The sequence below is a fragment of the Aquarana catesbeiana genome, linkage group LG03 (assembly GCF_042186555.1).
Source record: "Aquarana catesbeiana isolate 2022-GZ linkage group LG03, ASM4218655v1, whole genome shotgun sequence".
In the NCBI taxonomy this organism is placed as follows: domain Eukaryota; kingdom Metazoa; phylum Chordata; class Amphibia; order Anura; family Ranidae; genus Aquarana; species Aquarana catesbeiana.
In genome coordinates, this window is record NC_133326.1 from 220660993 (window position 1) to 220683911 (window position 22919).

Genomic DNA, 22919 nt, shown 5'->3' on the forward strand with positions numbered 1-22919 from the left:
CATTGCCTGTTAAAATCTTTTTTGATGCTGTGGCCAGTTAAAAAAAAAATTGTTGATTACGCACGTATCATCCTTGGCTGTGAAACACCTAAATAAAGTTTAGTGTCAGCAACTGTATGCTGAAGTTACACTTGTTATAGCAAGTCCACCTGTGTACAATTTCAAGGAGAATTAAAGATTTTTTTTTTTACTTTTTGCTATAAAACATATACAAAAAAAACACATTTATGGTTGAACTAAATGGACTTGTGTCTTTTTTCAACCTGACTATGTAACATTTATTCCTCAGTTTAGGCCGATATATATTCTTCTACATATGTTTGTTAAAAAAATACGCAATATGTGTATTTTGATTGGTTCGCGCAAAAGTTATTGCGTCTACAAACTATGGGATAGATTTAGGGACTTTTATTTTTCTTAATTGTTTTTACTAGTAATGGCGGCGATCCGCAATTTTTTTTTTTTTTTTAGTGGGACTGTGACATTGGCAGACAAACCTTACTTTTTACACTTTTTGGGGACCAGTGACATTATTACATTGATTAGTGCTATAAAAATGACACTGGCAGGGACAGAGGTTAACACTAGGGGGTGATCAAGGGGTTAAGTGTGTTCCCTAGGTGTGTTCTAAATGTAGGGGGATGGGCTGCCAGGGACATGACAGAGATCATTGTTCCCGATGACTGGGAACAGTAGATCTGTCATGTCCCCTGTCAGAACGGGGATCTGCTTGTTTACATAGGCAGACCCCAGTTCTGCCTCTGTACTAGGCGATCGCAGGTAACCGGCAGACATTGAGTCTGCCCGACCTGCGGGCAGGCTCCTGCAGTGGGTGCAAGCCTGTAACTGCGCTGTACAGCTACGGCGATTCACGCAGGAGAGTCAACCTGCCGCCGTATAACAAGGGCAGCTGGTCAGCAAGTGGTTAAAACATTTTTGCTTAGTGTAGAAAAGGTGCATTTTAAAACATATATAAATAACCAACAAATCTGTAATTCAGATATTATACAATGCTGTTTTCGCTCTGTGAATTTCTCAACTCTTTTCACTTGTGTGCATGTTTCCCCAGGATCAAGGCACAATAAATCAGTTAAGAAGTCCCACTTTTCAAGCTCACAGGTAGTCCATCATATAACTTACCCTACATCTCAATAAGTCATTTATTTGCATAAAAAAGACCTGGGATTAATTCAAATTTTCTTTACTGGAATAAACACACTGTTAGGCTCACACTCCTAAAATTTCTTCCTGAGAAGGGAATAGATTGGGTGTGGACAAAGAGCCTCCTATAGGGGGAACAAACAATCTGTATAAATAGAGGCTGTGTTCAGATTCACACCCATTGGACCCCACACTACAAGTGCAGCCACAGATGCTACTTAAAGCGGTTGTAAAGGATTTATTTATTTTTCTTAAATAACAAACATATCTATAATTACCTGCTTTGTTCAATAGAATTGCACAGAGTGACCCGAATCCTCTTCTGGGGTCCCCCACTGGTGGTCCTGGCTCCTCACTTGCTGGTGCTCCCAATAGGAAACTTGTTCCCATGGGGCACTTGTGCGGGCTCGCTCTTGAGCCCCACTGCTGCATCCATTGACACAGACAGTGGCAGTCGGCCCCACCCCCCACTCCCTCGTCACTGGAAATGATTGGTTGATTGACAAGAGCAGGAGCCTAATGGCTTCTAAGGCTATTGATCTGCCCAAGGAGGAAGAGACAAAGCCAGGAGAGCTGCAGCTCTTGTACACAGTGCTGGATCATGATTGGGTTCAGGTAAGTATAAAGGGGTGAAGGGGGGCGAGTCTGTGACTCAGAAAGTTTTTTACCTTAATGCATAGAATGCATTTATGTAAAAAACCTTGAGGCTTTAGAACCACTTTAATAGAGCCTGAAGGACTTCCAGGACACTCTGGAGTTAGAGATCTTTTTTTAACATATTTTGATAAGATCCCTTCTGGCCCTGGTATGTGGTATCTGCAGCAGCGTTTGTAGTGTGGGGTCCAGTGGGTGGAAATGGCATGGGCCTGGCTGTCTGATCAGAAATGTCAGAGTGAAGTGAGAAATCATGATCTGTGTACGTGCTCAATACCAATGCTGCAGTAAGCACCGAGACCATTGCCTTTTGTTTGAAGCAGTTGCAAACAAAGGTAGCCTCCATTTTTCCTTAGTGTAGGTTTGCTTTAGAACGAATTAGTACTCAGACTAACGCTGCCAAATTAGGCACCTGCCCGAATCTTGGGTGTCATATCGTAATCTGACGCCTTCTACAGCACAGGTGTCAAACTGCTGCAGAACTACAAGTCCCATGAGTCATTGCACGACTGACAGTTACAAGCATTACTCACACAGGCAGAGGCATGATGGGACTTGTTGTTTCACAACAGCTGGAGGGCTGCCAGTTTGAACCCCTGTTATACAGAGTGCTTTTTTAGGCCTGGAAGGGGCACACACTTTTGGGGAATGGTGCAAGCAAGCACAATACCCTCACTCACCCACATGAAAGCTCTGGGTGCCTGAGTGTGACGTATCATCATACGCAAATTTGCATAAGAGTCTTCATTATAACCAAGATTTCTGAAGAGGACAGTGTACCTAAAGGTACCATCTGGTAAATAATGGCTTTAAGTAGAAAGGAGGACATGGTTTAGGAGTTTTAGTTTGAGTAGAGGTATATTTAACCACTTGCCGACCAGCCGCTGCAGTTTTACTGCAGCAGAATGGCACGGCTGGGTGAAATGACATTATCTAACGTAGTTTCGCCCTGTGGCCACTAGGGGCGAGCACGCGCTCGCTGTGCACCCCCGGAGCCGATCTGAGTGCCCAGCGGTTACGATCACCGATGGGCTCCCACGATCGCTGGTGACACACTGAGAACCAGGATCTGTGTGTGTAAACACACAGTTTCCGGTTCCCTGAGGGGAGAAGAGACTGATCGTCTGTTCATACAAATATATGAACTGCAATCTGTCATCTCCCCTAGACAGTCCCCTCCCCCCTTCAGTTAGAAACACGTAGCAGGGAACACAGTTAACCCCTTGATCGTCCCCTAGTGTTAACTCCTTCCCTGCCAATGACATTATTACAGTAATCAGTGTATTTTTATAGCAAAATTATGGCGGAGACATCGGACACTTTTGACACTTTTTTTTTATACAAAAATGTGTCAAAAGTGTCCGATGTGTCCGCTATAATGTCGCAGTCCCGATAAAAATCGCAGAACGCCGCCATTACTAATAAAAAAAAAAAAAAATAATAAAAATGCTATAAATCTATCCCCTATTTTGTAGATGCTGTAACTTTTGTGCAAACCAATCAATATACACTTATTGCAATTTTTATTACCAAAAATATGTAGAAGAATACATATCGGCCTAAACTGAGAAAAAATTTGCTTTTTTAAAAAAAAAAAATGGGGATATTTATTATAGCAACAAAATATTGTGTTTTTTTTTCAAAATTGTTGCTCCTTTTTTGTTTATAGCGCAAAAAATAAAAAACGCAGAGATGATCAAATACCACCAAAAGAAAGCTCTATTTGTGGGGGGAAAAAAGGACATCAATTTTGTTTGGGTGCAGCGCCGCATGACCGCGCACTTGTCAGTTAAAGCGACGCAGTGCTGAATCACCAAAAATGGCCTGGTCATTCAGCAGCCAAATCTTCTGGGGCTGAAGCGGGTAAAGACCCTTTGTATGAGCTTAAAAGAAGAATGTCAGGGAAAGCATGCTGGTGTAACAGGTGTATCAGAGAATATAGTACCACCCTTTTGTATTGTTTTAAAACCAAGAGTAACATAGTTTTGTTTCTAGTTTAAAATTCTAGAAATTGGAGATGTACAGTATGATTAAAATTAAAGGTATTATTTTAATACCGAACTATAACTAAATTTTAATTTAGTTCAAAGCTGAAAAAAAAACCCTTGCGATGGGGCCGCCACACACTGCACGGTTTACCTTAACCTCATTCCAGTGCTCTACTCATCACCCTCTTGGCACTGACCCTTTGTGTCATCATGTACAAGGCAGAGCTTTTAACCCTGCATTGTATGTGGATGTGGCAGGCATGAGCTGGAGTGACCCTTCTGGAGTAAGGAATAAGAAAGGCATTACTTTTTTTTTTCCTGTGCCCCAGTCCAAAATGAGTATTGAATCCTTGTTGGGGGGTGGTGTCAAGAGACTGCAAAGGTTTTTGTTTTTTTTTTTTCTTGGGCTTTAAAGTGAATCAGAAATGTTTCTGCTATAGCAACTAAAGCAAATAGGATTTAACAAACTCCATAATTGGCAGCAATGCTTTTTAAACACAGTTATTATGCAGAAGAAAATATGTCTGATCAGTAACAAATTGCAATGTCTGCAAAAAATGCTTACCACTTTACTTACTTTACTTGAAAAATGTCTTGCAATTACTGCATCTAGAATTTCTACAGTTTTTTGGAAAAAGGTTACCTTTTTTTTTTTCTTTCTTTGCAATGATTTTTTTTTACTGATATTTAAGTAAATATTTTATCATGCTGGCTTACTTTTCCCATGCAAATGATCATGTAGATTATTGCCTTTTGCTTATAAGTGACCATTTAATATTCTACTATTTTGAAAGATTCCTATGGTTGATGCATGTACACAAGTTAGCCACAGTTTTTTTAAATTGTACTTGTTCACATCCTTGCGACAAACATTGGCCAGAAAAGTTTGTCCATTTTTTCATATGTACCTGCTTGATAAACGTCCTATTGAATAAAAAGGCAAGCCAACACACATTACAATAGTGTATTATTGCACATAAAAATGCAGGAAAATGCACACTACGTTACTACGATAAAAATAAAGCACTGAATACAATAGTATTGTAATTTCTTTCTCAAATGTCTGTCTGTGATCCTGACTACAGATATATAACAGTTAATAATCACAGCTTTCTACAACCATCTCGTAAAAGGCTTCACAGCTTTCAGAAGTTGCTTAAACATCAACAATATTGTCTTGTGATTTGTTGTGTAGATATAGGCGTCACATGCGTAACACTAATTATTTCTCCTCTCCACCAGCAGAATACACGCATTTTCACACATGTATACACAAAAAGCATACACCTCAAGTTTTACAATTAATTGAACTGTGCTAAAAATATTACAAACAGGCAGCCATAATAAAAACCAATATTAATTACAACTGTTTTCTAATTTAGTTTAGGTAGCAGAACAGTGAAATTCCTTGACCACATTTTAAAGCACACAAGAGGAAAAAAAAAGGGGGTATGTTGCTAAATCTCTATTCAGAAGCACTAGAAAGAAACAACTCAAATCCTTGTTAGAAAATTGCCGAGTCTGGCAGTGACAAAGAGCTCATGCTTGTTCTATTGTTACTTCCTCTATGTCCTGAGAGTGGAGCCCTTTACAGCTGCTTGGATCCAGCCTGGCTCAGCTGTACTATTTTAAGAGAGGAGGCTTGTCAATTTCTGGTCACAATAGTTTTTCAGTGCCTGTTGCAGTGCTGAGCACGGTTGGGGATCAATGCTTGCCTTTCAGACTGCACCCTTTTTCATTGCTTTGATTTGTTAATTCAAGACTAAAGGTCCACCAAGGGGGTTTAGGGTGTTTAAGAAAGCTGATGAACTGTTTAAGAAAGCTGATGAACTGGGAGCGTTCGTAGTCTTGGCATGGCAATTTACGTAGTTGGTGGCAACTATTGGCTCCAAGGGAGCTGTGTCCTTGTTGACCCACTTGTTATTAAAATGCACAAGCACTGTGTTTCGCAATATTTCAGCCCTATTTCTTTGTCAATACCACCTTCTGAGCCGTTCAGCTTGTTGGTTGCTCTAAAGATTCTCTTAGATTGGGTTTGAAAACTTCACCTTAAACACTAGATTAGACTGATGTTCTGTTTTCCGTGCTCCTGTTGATTTGTTGAACCTTTGCAGGGCTGGAAAGCAAGTAGCAGCTTGATGGGGAGACAGCCTGCTAATATGATTTACCAGTCTACAGTCATGCACAATAAGTGTGAATAAATACAAGGGTCTCACAGAATCAACCCTAGCCTTTCCTTTCCTCTTATTTTTACTTGTCAGGAAAATAATGCATGCCCTTACAGGAGCTTGATGTGCTATGAATAAGATACAAAACAATACCATTTTTTAAAGTGGTTTGGAACTGTCAAATACATGGCATGAGGACAAGATGAGTGCTGCTGTTCACACAGTATAGAATAAATTGCTCGATTTTCTGTACAGTGCCATTGTAAAACAGCTGCTAAACATTTAACCTTGTGCTTACAAAGTGGTAGAAATAGACATTTTCTAGAAAACTCAATAGCTGTATGGATCTGAGATGCTTTACTTCAAGGTGCTCTAGAGATGGAAAACTTTCTGGCAGCAAAGCCAAAATAATGGTGGTTTGTAAAAATTTAGATTTCATTTATTTGAATATACTGTATATTTCATCACCATAGTCCTTTAGAGAACGGAGAAACATACATTTCTGTCCTTGCCTTTAAATTAACTAATTTTGTTATTTGGAAAACAGGGTACACTGGCATAGTGTAGCGCATTTACTTATTGCATCATATACATTTGTGCTCATAAGTTTACATACCCTGGCTGAATTTATGATTTCTTTGCCATTTTTCAGAGATTATGAATGATAACACAAAAACATTTTTTTCACTCATGGCTAGTGTTTGGCTGAAGCCATTTATTATCAATCAACTGTGTTTACTCTTTTAAAATCATAATGACAACAAAAACTACCCAAATGACCCTGATCAAAAGTTTACATACCCTGGAATGTTTGGCCTTGGTACATACACAGAACGTGGCACACACAGGTTAAAAAGGCAATAAAGGTTAATTTCCCACATTTGTGGCTTTTTAAATCACAATTAGTGTCTGTGTATAAATAGTCAATGAGTTTGTTAGCTTTTACATGGATGCACTAAGCAAGCTAGACACTGAACCATGAGGAAAAAGAACAATCAAAAGACCTGCATAACAAGGTAATGAAACTTTACAAAGATGGAAAAGGATATAAAAAGATATCAAAAGCCTTAAATATTCCAGTCAGTACTGTTTAATCACTTATTAGGAAGAGGAAAATTAGGGGCTCTTTTGATACCAAGCTAAGGTCAGGTAGACCAAGAAAGATTGCAGCCACAACTGTTAGAAGAATTACTCAGGATACACAGAAAAACCCACAGGTAACTGCAGGAGAAATACAGGCTGCTCTTCAAAAAGAGGGAGTGGTTGCTTTTAAGGAGTACAATTCATCGATACTTGAACAAAAAAGAGCTGCCTGTTGAGCTGCCAGAAGGAAGCCTTTACTGCACCAATGCCACAAAACAGCCGATGAGGTATGTCAAGGTGTTGTCGGGCATATTGTAATCAGCCTTTTTTTTGTACAGTAAAGGCTTCTTTCTGGCAACTTGACCATGCGTCTCTTTTTTGTTCAAGTATCATTGGATTTTGCTCCTTAAAAACAACCACATCATCTTTTTCCAGAGCAGCCTGTATTTCTCCTGTGGTTACCTGTGGGTTTTTCTTTGTATCCCGAACAGTTCCTGTGGCAGTTGTGGCTGAAATCTTTCTTGATCTACCTGACCTTGGCTTGGTATCAAGAGACAACCAAATTTTCCACTTCTTATTAAGTGATTGAACAGTACTGACTGGCATATTCAAGGCTTTGGATATCTTTTTATATCCTTTTACATCTTTGTAAAGTTTCATTACCTTGTTACGCAGGTCTTTTGACTTCTTTTCTACTTCCTCATGGCTCAGTGTCTAGCCTGCTTAGTGCATGCATGTGAGAGCTAACAAACTCATTGACTATTTATAGACAGACACTATTTGTGATTTAAAAAGCCACCAATGTGGGAAATTAGCCTTTATTTACTGTTTTAACCTGTGTGTGCGCCACCTGTGTCTGTACCAAGGCCAAAAATTGCAGGGTATGTAAACTTTTGATCAGGGTCATTTTGGTAGTTTTTGTTGTCATTATGATTTAAAAAGAGTAAACACAGTTGATTCATAATAAATGGCTTCAGCCAAACACTAACCTTAAGTGAAAGAAATGTTTTTGTGTTATCATTCATATTCTCTGAAAAATGGCCAAGAAATCATAAATTCTGCCAAGGTATGTAAACTTATGAGCACAACTGTATTTGCATTTACAGAGATAAAGAGATATTCTAACTTGTGATTTCAGGAGTAGATTCTGTGAGTTTGTCCACATGTGACCAGCTGCGGGGCTTACACACTGCGCCAGAATCCTAAATAACTATTAAGCAATTCATCCCAGCTCAAACTGTACAGTGTGCCCATTTATAGTATGTGGCAGTGCATTTTAGGGGACTGCCTCTTTCTCTAAGGTGACAGCCACTGCAAGTGAGAGCCCTTCATCTCCACTTGCTAAAGCCACTTAGAAGCCAATACAACTGTTCATGTTTGTGAGTGAAATATATCATTTTTATTTTACCATTTTATTTAACAATTAGGAGTTCAGATTTAATATTTTTAGATATATGTAAATTATATTCGCTTAAGCTAATTAAGCTTATTAATGTATTTTAATGTTTAAAAAACTGACTCATAGTTTGTAATTAGATAAGAAGGCTCTGCTTCTTACCTTGAAGTGCTGCATAATAGTTGTGCCTACTGCTCTTTCTCAGATTGCAAGCCTGTACATCTGTTGACTTTTTGAAAACAAAGAATTCTGTATGTTACTGAAGTCTTGAATAGCTGTAATGCAAGGAGGCAGAGTGCTTGTAATGCTTAAAACAATAACGATGAACAAAAGCACAAGCAATTTACAAATGTTAAAATCACATCAGAGATTATTTTAAAATAAAAACTACAGTAATAACTCAAAGTATATGATCACTGGAATATACTTTCCTTTTAAGAGACACAAAATCCTGTTGAGACTCCCTATGAACAGGTCAGCAAGTGTTGATCTCACTAAAAGTAATCTCTTGTGATTAACAGGATCACATCCTTTGTTTTTTGCACTTTGTGTAAAAAAGAAATGTATGCTTTTATCAGTGCTTGTATAGCTTTGTAAAATGTGAAATATACAGGATCATTGTACCATAATATCTTTACCGTGTTGCTGAATGTATTTTGTTATAAGCGGTGAATGTGTTGCCTTTTTATTAATATTTAACAAATTCATTATCTGAAAGTTTACAGTTTAGGATTCCATGAATACCCTAGAGCCCACTCTTGCCTAGACTCAATGGCAGTAAAGAGAAATTCAGACACCTGTTAAAGGACAAGGAACACAAAAGAATGAAAAGTTTGTTTCCCTTTACCTTGTATATAAAATCCAAACAGAGTCTTGCGAGCAACCCTTTACTAAATATATTAGTATTATGTGTATTAAAATATCAGCTTTACCTTCCCACTGGTTTCTTGTGCTTTACAGAAGGTCAGAATTAGAAAGATTAGTATAAGACTGGCTATAGATGAATCCTTTTTTTTGGCCAGCCAGTTGATCCAAAAAATAACAGATTCCCTTCCACACATTCAAGGTGGATGTGAGAATCCTCCCCTCAGCTGCCAGAATACACTAACCAGCGCTGTAGCTCATTGGCAGCATGCAGTAATCAAACACAAATTTTATAAGTTTCCGTTCAAGAGGAGTTGATCACTAGGTTGACTCCTCTTGAGTGGGAACAGCCATAGATGGAACCAAATTCGGCTCATCCCTGCTGAACTGGCCACATTTCATTCTGTGGCCAGCTTAACAGGATGATGGACCTCCAAGAAGACAGGGCTATATTTGGATATCAACTACACAGACAAACTAACATGAGAAAGGGAGATGGTTTTCTGCTTCATTAATATCTCTTTCACCTTCTTCACCCTTCAGTTCTTTTGGTAAATTTGGCCATAAAAGTCTAGCAGTGACCAAAAAAATTAAACAAATTAAGCAAATGGTTTGAACATTTTAAGACTTGGTACTGCCCCCTGTACCTTGCTGCCCTAAGCACAAGCCATTTTGGGTAAATACATCCGTGTATTGGAGACCTTCTTGAAAGGTACTTCTTGGCATGCTTTTCCACCTCTTGTACATACTTGAGCAGCCCCTATTGCTCAGTGTCAGACACAGAGCTGCTGGAGAGTTTCTAGGAGTTGTCGAAAGCACGGAGTTGGCAGATGCCATCACACAAACTCCATGGTATGTACCTCCAAGTTCTTACCATGAGAACAACATTCTTAGCCTCTTCTTCAATACCTTCCCTTCTGTCTATCTGTTTCTCCAAACTAGACCTGGTGAGGGCAATGCAATATCCTTGGTGCTTCCGTATTACCTCTGATTTGTCTTGCAGAGTCATTTACTTTTCGCTATTGTTGTAGGTTAGTCTTTCCTCCTGCAATTAAATATTCCAGGATGTGAATGGAGTAAGGTCCTTCAGGACCAAAAGTGCAGTTGCATGTTAACAAACGAAAACAAAGCATACTAGCCAGATTAATTTCTGCTTTTCCACATAACCGTTTGAAATATTTTGTGTTTATATCTTTTATAGGAAGATAATTATTAAAGGAGTTTTATGGTCAGATTATACACTTTAGTTTTTTTTTTTAACACCAGTATTGTATCAGAATCTTTTTGATAATCCAATATAAGCTTACGTGAAAAATGTTGTGGGTGCTGCCTATCTGCTGCCCATCTCTTTCCACAACTTCCTGGATTCCATGCATTCCCTTCTCTTCTGCTCATTTATTTTTGCTTTACTTTCAATTTCTAAGGACTACATACCACAAGATACGTTGCTGCCTGCATTCAAAGATTCCTGTTCTCCCTCTGCCTCCTGGAACCCTTCCTCTCAGCACCTCTGTAGTGAAGACGGGCTCTGTGAAATGTAATACACAGCAGTGCCTACTGGCAGGCATAGTGAATACGAACACCGAATTCAAGGATGTAAATGTGTAAAGGTTTACAAATTTCAAGATCATTCAGATTAATGTAGGCAGGAAATAATTTAAATTCATGTGGAATTAAATGTATGAATTAAAATTTTGACCCGAGTTGCGCTTTAAGATCTCTGTTGCACTAAAATCTTTTTAATCTTATTCATGGTCACTTGTAAAACATACATTATCTCACAAAAGTGAGTACATCGCTCACATTTTTGTGAATATTTTATTATATCTTTTCATGTGACAACACTGAAGAAATGACACTTTGCTACAATGTAAAGTATTGAGTGTACAGCTTGTACAACAGTGTAAATTTGCTGTCCTCTCCAAAATAACTCAACACACAGCCATTAATGTCTAAACCGCTGGCAACAAAAGTGAGTACACCCCTAAGTGCAAATGTCCAAATCGGGCCCATTAGCCATTTTCCCTCCCCAGTGTTATGTGACTCGTTAGTGTTAGTGTATTTTGTGAGATACTGTATATCCAAAACATGTTTTGTTTTGGATAAAGAAGGAAGGGGTCCAAATCATTGTATGGTTTATATTGCTGTGTGTGTCCTTGCTGTGTTCACCCTTGCTATTTTTCTTAAATTACCTTTTTTAACAAGACAGAAAGTGATGGGAAGTCTCAAAATGAAAGTTAACCCCATTTTGTTAAAATTTCCACTCATTTTCGGTTGCATCTCTGAGACAGGAAAACAAGGGAAATCTTAACAGGACACATACCACAAAAACTGTTTTTTGACTGTACATCCACTTTAACTTTTCTTTTATAAGGTGTCCATACATAAAATACTATATTAACCAGCTGATTATTTTCAGGTGAAACAAGTGTTCAGCTGTATTTATTTTATTTTTTTTTAGATGATTCCTTTTTTACATTGATAAAATTCTGGTGTTAAATATTTTTGGTCACTGTCCTGCTTTGATTCCATTACAATAACATGACGGTCCAGGTTAAACAATAATGCATATTAGAATAACAATGATTAAATGGGGGTTTCAGACAATGGCTGCATATCTAAACTCTTGATGTGTGAATATTTGTTGCCACAACTGTAGAATTCTGAAATTATTTAGATTTTAATATTGGTGGGTTAAAAATGCTGACTGCAAAGTGCAAATATTTTTTTAATGAATATTACAACTTGAAAGCAGAACCGTTAGTGCTAATTCACATAAAGAACAGTCCAGGTCAGCTTGTTTGGTTTCCTGACAAAACATAGTTATTTTATGAAGAAATTATAGTATTAACTTCAAGTGTTGGCTTGTCATCATTTCAAAGTGTTTCATTAGCACTCATTACATTATCAGTTCAATTAATACTGCAGAGCCTTCTTTTCTCTTTTTTTTACAGCAATGGTACAGTAAATCAGTGAAAGTCATGTGTGTGTGGCTGGCTGACAGATTAGACCTTCAACTGCATGTCTACCAGTTAAAGACCATCATCAAGATTGTAAAGGTGAGCCATTCTATTGTGGTATCTAGTTATTGTTACACACAAACATTATTTCAACTGTTTTTTTGTATGTATGTATGTGTGTGTGTATATATATATATATATATATATATATATTATCTCACAAAAGTGAGTACACTCCTGACATTTTTGTAAATATTTTATGATACCTTTTCATGTGACAACACTTAAGAGATGACACTTTGCTACAATGTAAAGTAGTGAGTGTACAGCTTGTATTACAGTGTAAATTTGCTGTCCTCTCCAAAATAACTCAACACACAGCCATTAATCTCTAAACCGCTGGCAACAAAAGTGAGTACACCCCTAAGTGCAAATGTCCAAATCGGGCCCATTAGCCATTTTCCCTCCCCAGTGTTATGTGACTCGTTAGTGTTACAAGGTCTCAGGTGTGAATGGGGAGCAGGTGTGTTAAATTTGGTGTTATCGCTCTCACTTTCTCATACTGGTCACTGGAAATTCAACATGGCACCTCATGGCAAAGAACTCTGAGGATCTGAAAAAAAGAATTGTTGCGCTACATAAAGATGGCCTAGGCTATAAGATGATTGCCAAGACCCTGACACTGAGCTGCAGCATGGTGGCCAAAGCCATGCTGCGGTTTCACTCAGGTTCAGGACAGGTTCCACTCAGAAAAGGCCTTGCCATGGTCGACCAAAAAAGTTGAATGCACGTGCTCAGCGTCAAATCCAGAGGTTGTCATTGGGAAATAGACATATGAGTGCTGCCAGCATTGCTGCAGAGATTTAAGGGGTGGAGGGTCAGCCTGTCAGTGCTCAGACCATACGCCACACACTGCTTTAAATTGGTCTGCATGGCTGTCATTCCAGAAGGAAGCCTCTTCTAAAGATGATGCACAAGAAAGCCCACAAACAGTTTGCTGAAGACAAGCAGACTAAGGACATGGATTACTGGAACCATGTCCTGTGGTCTGATGAGACCAAGATAAACTTATGTGGTTCAGATGGTGTCAAGCATGTGTGGTGGCAACCAGGTGAGGAGTACAAAGACAAGTGTGTCTTGCCTACAGTCAATGATGGCGGTGAGAGTGTCATGGTCTGGGGCTGCATGAGTGCTGCCCGCACTGGGGAGCTACAGTTCATTGAAGGTACCATGAATGCCAACATGTGCTGTGACATACTGAAGCAGAGCATGATCCCCTCCCTTTGGAGACTGGGCCACAGGGCAGTATTTTCCCAACATAACGACCCCAAACACACCTCCAAGACGACCACTGCCTTGCTAAAGAAGCTGAGGGTAAAGGTGATGGATTGGCCTAGTGAGCATCTGTGGGGCATCCAAAAATGGAAGGTGGAGGAGTGCAAGGTCTCTAACATCCACCATTTCCGTGATGTCGTCACGGAGGAGTGGAAGAGGACTCCAGTGGCAACCTGTGAAGCTCTGGTGAACTCCATGCCCAAGAGGATTAAGGTAGTGCTGGAAAATAATGGTGGCCACACAAAATATTGACATTTTGGGCCCAATTTGGACATTTTCACTTAGGGGTGTACTAACTTTTGTTGCCAGCGGTTTAGACGTCAATGGCTGTGTGTTGAGTTATTTTGAGGGGACAGCAAATTTACACTGTTATACAAGCTGTACACTCACTACTTTACATTGTAGCAAAGTGTCATTTCTTCTGTGTTATCACATGAAAAGATATAATAAAATATTTACAAAAATGTGAGGGGTGTACTCGCTTTTGTGAGATACGGTATGTAACGAGCCCTTGCTCGCTCGGTTCCACTCTCCCGACACTCCTCTGCAGCTATTGAATCAGATTGCAACGTCTGATGGTTCGGTCATCCAATGCTCCGGGATTAGAACTTCAGCTATGTGCCGTTCTAACCCAGTTGTGATAGCTCAGAACAAACACCAGGCAGGCTGTATGTAAGTTCAAACAGGAATCTCTTTTTATTGCAATATACAGGCTCTTTTATACACTAAAAGTGGAGGTGCAGACCTGCTCATATTACTCTAACAATACAGCTGTAACCTAATTAACATGAGCTAATTAACTAATCCCTTTAGACAGCCTAGGTGACTCAGACATGACCTTTAGGCCAGACTGGCCGTCTTGTAGTTCAGAAAATCCAGTCAACATTGTCACAATAGCAGAGTTAATTAAACACAAACAACAATGGGATCTATTGACTCTTAGATCCCATACTAGAGACTTATTTACAATACACATTTTAGCAGACAACAGACAGGTAGCTGGAATTGACGACATTAGCATTTAACAGTAGGAGTCCCAACGGTATGAATCAGTCACTATTCCAATATGACAAATCCAGGGTCCCCAGAGTCTGTGTGTCCTGGGGGACCAAGACCCGAATCCACAGTAATACCACCTCAAGGGTCCCCAGGCATACAGCTCACAAAGAACACCGTTCCCCCAAATGCCAGGGCCCACGATCGATCGGCAAGAGGCTAGCATACAGTCCCCTCCAAAAGTCTCTCTCCCGGCTAGGTCTGTTACATTTCACGGTATATTTTACAGAATACATAAATCCACTCTTATCAGTGCCTGCTCATTTATTACACACTGTACTTTTTTAAAAATTTAGCATTGCCTTACTCTAACTGCTGACATTTTCAAAGCACAAATAATATATTTACATTTGCAATCTAACTAAGCAGTATGCTGCAAAAATGCTTTAAAATCCTATAATTATTCACAAATAAATTTTTTTTAGTCTGCGGAAATATATTGAATATGATTGAATAACTGCTTCATTCAGAATCTCATTTGCTTCAGTCTTTGACAGGTCCTGAGGAAGGTTCAGGAAGGCTTGTAACATAAAAAGACAGGCGTCATGAAGTGAACTGTACACAGTAGCACAGTATTGGCCTACACATTATGCCTAAATCACAGTAATGCACCAAAAGTGCATATGAAAATCTCAGGACATGTATTCTCTGCATTTTCAATGCTAGAACTTTGAAGAATATTTTGGTTGTAGGATTTTGACTTTGAATATCCTGAAAACAGTTTCAATGAAAACGCATATGTTAGAATACATAAGTGTGAATCTAGCCTTTGTTTTCTGTAAATAGCATTCTTTGTAGCTCGTACTCAAAACAATTTATTTAGAATCTAAAGCAGGGGTCTCAAACTGGTGGCCCTCCAGCTGTTGCGGAACTACAAGTCCCATCATGCCTCTGCCTGTGGGAGTCATGCTTGGACCTGTCAGCCTTGCAGTGCCTCATGGGACTTGTAATTTCGTAACAGCTGGAGGGCCACCAGTTTGAGACCCCTGCTCTAAAGCCTCCTACACACTAGGAGTTTTTTTATCGTTCAGCCCTAAAAAAAACTGACAAAGGAGGAGCCGCTGTACTAACTACCCAGCGTTAGTGCAGCGATCTCTCCTGCTGTTGAGTTCTGACAGGGGGACTTTTTCAGTCACACCTCTTCAAAGGCGGCCGAACCAACTCCAGTACACAGGGCCCGAATGTCAGCCGGTTTCTATTGAACCGGCCGATGCCGCCCGACATTCAGCCTTTGTGTACTAGGCTTTAGGCTAGGTTCACACTTGTGCAGATTAGTGCAGGAATCGCACCTATCTCGAACCTGCAACTACCTGCAGCCAAAACACGTTGCTCTTTTACAGACGAGTGGGGCTGGCATTCATTCTTAATGGCACCTCCACACATTTAAACACGCAGTGTATTTGCAGGTATGCAAAAGTGCCATGCGATTTCCCAGCTGCTGCAGTTTTAAAAAGGTGCAGGGACCTTTTACTTGAGTTTCCTGCAGGTACAGAAGCCCATTGAAATGAATGGGCTGCTGTGCCTGTGCAAATGTGGGCCGTACCGAATGCATAGGTTTAACCAAGTATATACAAACATTTGAACCAAAAACCACCAATCTTTCCTTCTCAGTCAAACCAGCATGGAAAACCAGCATTGCTCTTGGTCCTTTTTTCTCACCTACTTTAGACCTGCTGCTAGATTCAGTGCCTTTTTTGCATGACCAGTCCCTGCCCTGCTGGACCCTAAACTATGTCCACTAGGTGCTACTCAAAGTTTATTCCTAAACTGGTATCAGCGTTCACAACCTTTTCATTAAATTAGGGGGTCCTTTTCTTGGCTATTATATTTTTTTGCTGACACGGGTGTGTAGAATTTAACTATATATGCTTATTTATTAACTATTTATATTTTCCTTTATTTTGCTTTACTTTTAGGGACCTTGACACTTATGCTAGTCATACACTATACGAAAAATGGGCGGAACCCATTTTCGAAAAACGGACATTCGGCCGTGAGAGCAAACAATAGTGCCATCATGTAATGACAGATAAATCGTTTAGGGGACATAAATTCATTATTTGTTCGTTTTTTTTTACATAAACCTAGTGCAAACAGTTTGGACAGGAAACACATTAACCTTTCAATTTATCGTTTGTTCTACAGAAAATTTCCAAACTTGTCCTTCATTTTTTCAGCTCAAAAATGTCCCAACAATTATCGATTTTGTGCCAATTAACTGTCCGAAAAACGAACGAACTGGCTGAATGACTGAATTTCGGATGATTTTTTGTATAGTGTATGGCCAGCATTAGTCTGCTGTCTCAGGGTCAAAGGTCACCTTAAAGTAAAAGTTCCAAATAATGCATACAGCGCACAATTTTTTTAAGCAAAATACTGAGTAAACAAAGCAAGTATCCAGCACAGCATAATCCTCAAAGGGCCTTAATCATAGCAAAGTTGCACAAGGCATGAAAATTGTATGTATACCCAGTGTACACAGCTTAAGCCCTGTACACACTAGTTTTTCTTTTCTTTTTTTTCATTCAACTCAGTGTACTATCTATCCGACGTTCGCACAGTGATCTCCCCTGCTGTTCTATTGTGTTCTAACAGGGGGACGGCCCCCCTGCCAGAACACTATAGTCAGTGCTCTCAGCCATTGGCTGAGAGCACTGATCCAGAGCCGGTCAGCAGACCTTTTTCTTGTCATGCCCCTTTAACAGAAGCCTGTCCAGTACACACACAGGCCGAATGTCAGCATGTTTCTATTGAACCGGCCGATGCCCCCCCGATATTCGGCCCATGTGTACTAGGCTTTACGCAGTGCTCTTAATGTGGTTAAAAAATCCATGGGTCCATTAGAAGTAGAATCCATATAAAATGTAAGAAAGCGGACTGGCATAAAGATCCAAAGGTCCCCTGCAGCTCCTGGTGAAAGATCTGGGATAGATCCAATGTAAAGAGGCACAGGAACAGGGTGCAGGAGTTAGAAGGGTCAATGTGGCAATAGTGTTTATTTTGACCTATGGGAAAAGCAGTGGGACCAGTCATACAAGCAGGAAACTTCATTTCTGTGGGAAATTCTGTACACATACAGTACAGAGAACACCTTCATGGTATGGCATATGGAAAGAAAGCATTGTTTAAAAATTTAGATTTTTGGAGCAGGTTGCAGCAGGAGCAGTGTGAGTGTATAGACGGACACACACATAGGCAATGTGTGTTCGGGCCTGTCTGGCCCTTCAGACAGGCACTCTGACCAGGCTGATACCTGAGGGGAAATATTCAGTTTGTGCTGAAGCAGGTTATACTTACCTAGATGAGCGAGTTTGGGGTGGAGGAACTTTACTGGCCTGCACAGGGTCCTGACCTCCACCCGATAGAACATCTTTGAATTAGAGCGGAGACTGCGAGCCAGGCCTTCTTGTCCATATCAGTGCCTGACCTCACAAATGCGCTTCTGGAAGAATGGTCAAACATTCTCATAGACACACTCCTAAACCTTGTGGACAGCCTTCCCAGAAGAGTTGAAGCTGTTATAGCTGCAAAGGGTGGGTCAACTCAATATAGAACCCTACGGACTAAGACTGGGATGCCATTAAAGTTTCATATGCGTGTAAAGCCAGGCATCCCAATACTTTTTGGTAATATAGTATATCATTGATGCCAAGAATTAAACATTTCATGAGCAGTGCATTCCCATCTGTCATCACTGCTAGACACAGGAGAATAGGCTTCTTTAGAAAAAGAATATGAACCCATGCAACAAAGCAGCATACTTAGGAAGTCCACTGAGGGCCCAAATTACAAGAGTGTGTTGTACCGTGCATTATTGTGCGCTGCAATAACAAGTGTTGTATGCATTATAGGATGCGCACCCATTTATTTGTAATAACACCCTATTGTGCCTACACCCACCAATGCACATACAACAGAAAACCATCTGTATTGCTTTAAGGTATGTTGGGAAAAGATAACCCTGATACATTTCTGGAGCTCTGGGCTCCTTCCCCAAGCAGCTTGCTATGGGGGCATTTGTGCGTGCTCGCTCCTGAGTCCTGCTCTGTGTGTCCATTGAAACCCCACTCCCTCCTCAATTGATGTAATTGACAACAGCCAGTGGCTACCACTGCTGTGTCTGAGCCAAAGAGGAGGGAGAGAAGCTGCTCTCATGCACATCACTAGATCGAGATCAGGCTCAGGTAAGTATTCCAGAGGAAATCACCTGGTGGGAAAAGTTATGCCTGGAGTATGTAGGTGGCAATAATAATCTCTTATGGTTGAGCCTTACCCGATAGACCTGGAAAGAGCGTGTCCATGTAGGACTGTAAGTGCACAGGCGTAAGTTCTTAAATACAAAAGGTAACTAGACGTTGGATACATTTAATGCTCACGTAAATCATAGACCCTGGAAATATGAAAGCTATCACCAGATGGAAGTTTTGTTATTTATCAAAAGCAAAAATGAAACGAATTGTTGCTGAAAAGTTTTAGCAGAGGTCAACATTTACTATAACTGTGAAAATGTATAAATAGGAAATAGAAATGACAGCAAAATGTTCTCTTCACTTTTAAACCAAAGATACTTTTTTTTTTTTTATCATACTGAGAAAACACCTGTGTATAGTCTCTCATTCCAAATTTCTGATCAATAAGATTTTCTGTAGGATTCACTTTCACACATATTTTTACAGCTATATAAATGAGTAATAATTTGAACAATATTTAAAAGCTAATCATTTAGAATAAAATATACCATCTTTAAAGAGGAAACGAGTAAGTGTAAGAAAATGTTTTAATTATTAGAAATAATTACCTGTCCTTTTTTAGCATGGATAGGGACTTCTTCCCTATTCAGTCAGTTTCCTAAAAAAAAAGTGTTTCTTAAAGTGTATGTGATATTACCAGAATTCCTCAAGATGTTAGATTATTACTGCAAAAATGCCTGATGGCATCAATAGAAAGCTCAGAGGAATCCAGACACGAAATACATTGTGGATCACCATTGACATTGGAAGAGAGACCATTTCTGGCCTTCCCTCTATGAATGGGCTGCTAGATATTAGTAATGTCAAGAAACAGTATGGAATCCCTTTTGTTCACTTGTGCACAGTTAAGGATTTTTTCTGGCATATAGTCCAGAGCATGATTAAACAATTTAACCAAACAGGTGCTAATAATAAACCACTTCAGCTCTGGAAGGTTTACCCTCCCTCCTAACCAGGCCATTTTTTTGCTATACGGCACAGTGTTCTTTTAACTATTGCGCGGTTGTGCAATGCTGTACCCAAATAAAATGTCCTTTTTTTTCCCCCCACAAATAGAGCTTTCTTTTGGTAGTATTTGATTACCTTTGCAGTTTTGTTTTTTTTTCTTTGTGCTATAAACAAAAATAGACAATTTTGAAGAAAAAAAAACTATATTTTTTACTTTCTGCTATAAAACATATCCAATAAAAAAATGTAAAAAAACTAATTTCTTCATCAATTTAGGCTAATATGTATTCTGCTACGCATTTTTGGTAAAAAAAAATCCCAATGAGCGTATATTGATTGGTTTGTGCAAAAGTTATAGCGTCTACAAACTTTAGGATATTTTTATTTATTTTTACTAGTAATGGTGGGGATCAGCGACTTATAGCAGGACTGTGATATTGGGGCAGACAAATCAGACACCTCACTGACACTGTTGACACTTTTTGGGGACCAGTGACACTAATACAGTGATCAGTGCTAAAAAAATATGCACTTTCACTGTACCAATGACTCTGGCAGGTAAGAGGTTAACATCAGGGGCAATCGAAGGGTTAGGTGTGTTCCTAGGGAGTGCTTGCTGACTGAGGGGAGGTAAAGATCCATGTTCCTGCTTAGCAGAAACACAGGGTCAGTACATTTCCCTCTCGCAGAACGGCGGTCTGCCTTGTTTACATAGGAAGAACGCCAGTCTGCCTGTCTCCTGAACGATCGGTGGGTCCCAGCGAACATCGCGTCCGCTGGACCCGCTGATTGGCTCCCACTGTGTCCAATCGGAGTGGGTAGGCGGCAGCACGCGCACGCCCCAGACCTGGAAGTGTCAGATCACATACTAGGTACGTGATCTGGCACAGAGCGGCCAGCCTGGTGCAGTATATGTGCGTGGGGCGGTCTGCAAGTGGTCAACAAGATAAAATGGACAGAATCAGATTTGTAGGAAGAATGAAAATGGATTAGGAAATGCCATGTTTTGCTAACAAAGTCGCCAAAGACGAATAATAAGACTTAGTGCAGTAGCAAGATACAGGATGCATCAACTAAGTCTCTCACAGGCATACATTATTATTATTATTATACATGATTTATATAGCGCCAACAATTTATGCAGCGCTTTACGATAAAAAGGGGGACAGTACAATATCAACACAGATGGAATAGGAGGGCCCTGCTCGTGAACCCTACAATCTAAAGGGAGGCGGAGGTGGTACAAATGGTAATGGCTGCAGGGGATGATCTGATGGAGGTAACTCAAGTACATTTCTTAGGTGGAGGTGGAGGTGGGGGTAGGCTTCCCTGAATAAGTTAGTTTTCAAGGATCGCCTAAAGGCAGACATAGTAGGAGCTTACCGGACATACTGAGGCAGAATGTTCCAGAGAATGGGAGAGGCTTTGGAGAAGTCCTGTAGGCGAGCATAAGAGGAGGTAACAAGGGAGCTAGAGAGTAGGAGATACTGGGAGGAGCAGAGAGGACAATTTGGGCGATATCTGCAGATATTGGTGATGTAGCTGGGGGCGATGTTGTGAATGGCCTTGTATGTTATGGTTAGTATTTTGAATTTTATAAGGTGGGGTAGCCAGTGGAGAGATTGGCAGAGAGTCCAGAGGAAGCCACCATGGGAGAGGGAAGCTGGAGAGGCAGTGTCTGATTTCTGCAGCCAGGTTTCGATAATTGCAAGGAGATTGAGGAAGTTGGAGAGGAAAAGGTCATTGACAGAAGCAAGTTTGTTATAGACAAATCTGGCATTCCAGAGGGCACACATAAGGGGGGGCTGACTCTTGGAATTGGGGGAATTGCGATAAGAGTGGGAGTTACGGCTACTGTCAGAGAAAGTAGGCTGCCAGTTCTGGGGGTAAGAGTTAGCTGAAGGAGGGCCAGGCTTTGGGACAATATCCCCAGACATTAGGAGTAGTGGGAGGGTGAGGGCAGTAAGGTGGGAGTGGGATCCATACGAGGGCAGGTGCTGCAGTGAAGCGGAAGTGGTGGCATTGTGTGGGCTCCGAATGAGCAAGAGGTGATAGGTGCAGTAATATTGAGAGGGCAAAAGTGAGGGGGATATGTACAGGTTGTGGGGTGGAGAAGGGAGGTAAAGAAATGAGAGTTTGAGACGAAGGGGTGTTACTGCAAAGAAGATGATTAGTATGAGCATGGTGGAGGGCGGAGAGAGGGGAAAAGAAGTCCGAGGAATTTTAAGGAATACTGGTGTAAAGTGTACATAGTATATTGCCATCTAATCTCTTCTAAAACAGACGACATGCTAACTTTCCTTTTCAATTAGAAAAAGTTCAGTGGTATTATCAGAACAAATTTGGCAAAAAACAATAGGACACAGGTACTGCCATCTACAGTCAAAGTCTGGCCAGAAATGGTCTTCATGGAAGACATGCGGCTAACAAGCCATGCAAGCACCTCTGCTATGCACAAAAACATAAGAACTGGTGAGCAGAAAAATGGCAGCAAGCTCCCTGGATTGATGAGTTAAATTGATGTTTAGCTCTAACAAAAGGAAGTTTGTTCATCGTAGCCCTGCAGAGCTGTACAATGAGTGTGTGCAAAAAGCAGTGAAGAATGGTGCAGGTTTCTTGCAGATGTGGGGCTGCAAGACAATGACCCCAAACATACAGCCAAAGTCATAAAGAATCATCTTCACTGAAAAAAACAACATGGAGTCCTTGAAGCGATAGTATAACCTCTCAAAGAGCCCTTATCTCAACATCACTGAGTCTTCTTGGACTACACAGTAAAGCAACTGAGACCAAATCAACAGAAGAACAGAAAAGAGAGGGCGCACCAGCCTTGTGCATTATCCCTTGATACATTTATTCAGATAAAACATAATTAAAAACTACTCACAAAGGTAGAAAGAAAATCACACTTATAACAGTCTTTGACTTGTGACAGTCTGTCCACTGATAGCAGTCTCCAGATCCTGAAGAGAGGACGTGCGAACCGCTGCTGGCTGATGCATTTTGAAGGTTTACCTTCTTCGCTCTGAGGAAGAAGGTAAACCTTTGAAACGCGT

At 40.3% G+C, this 22919-nt stretch overlaps 1 protein-coding gene across 5 annotated transcripts in view; it reads left to right on the plus strand.

The window, feature by feature from the left end:
- CADPS2 (calcium dependent secretion activator 2) overlaps positions 1 to 22919 on the plus strand; it is a 1072621-nt gene that overhangs the window by 1041930 nt on the left and 7772 nt on the right. For all 5 annotated transcript variants that reach the window (XM_073619790.1, XM_073619788.1, XM_073619789.1 and 2 more), the window contains one exon: positions 12269 to 12373. In XM_073619790.1, coding sequence (XP_073475891.1) covers positions 12269 to 12373 — 105 coding nt within the window. The remainder of the gene's footprint in view (positions 1 to 12268; positions 12374 to 22919) is intronic.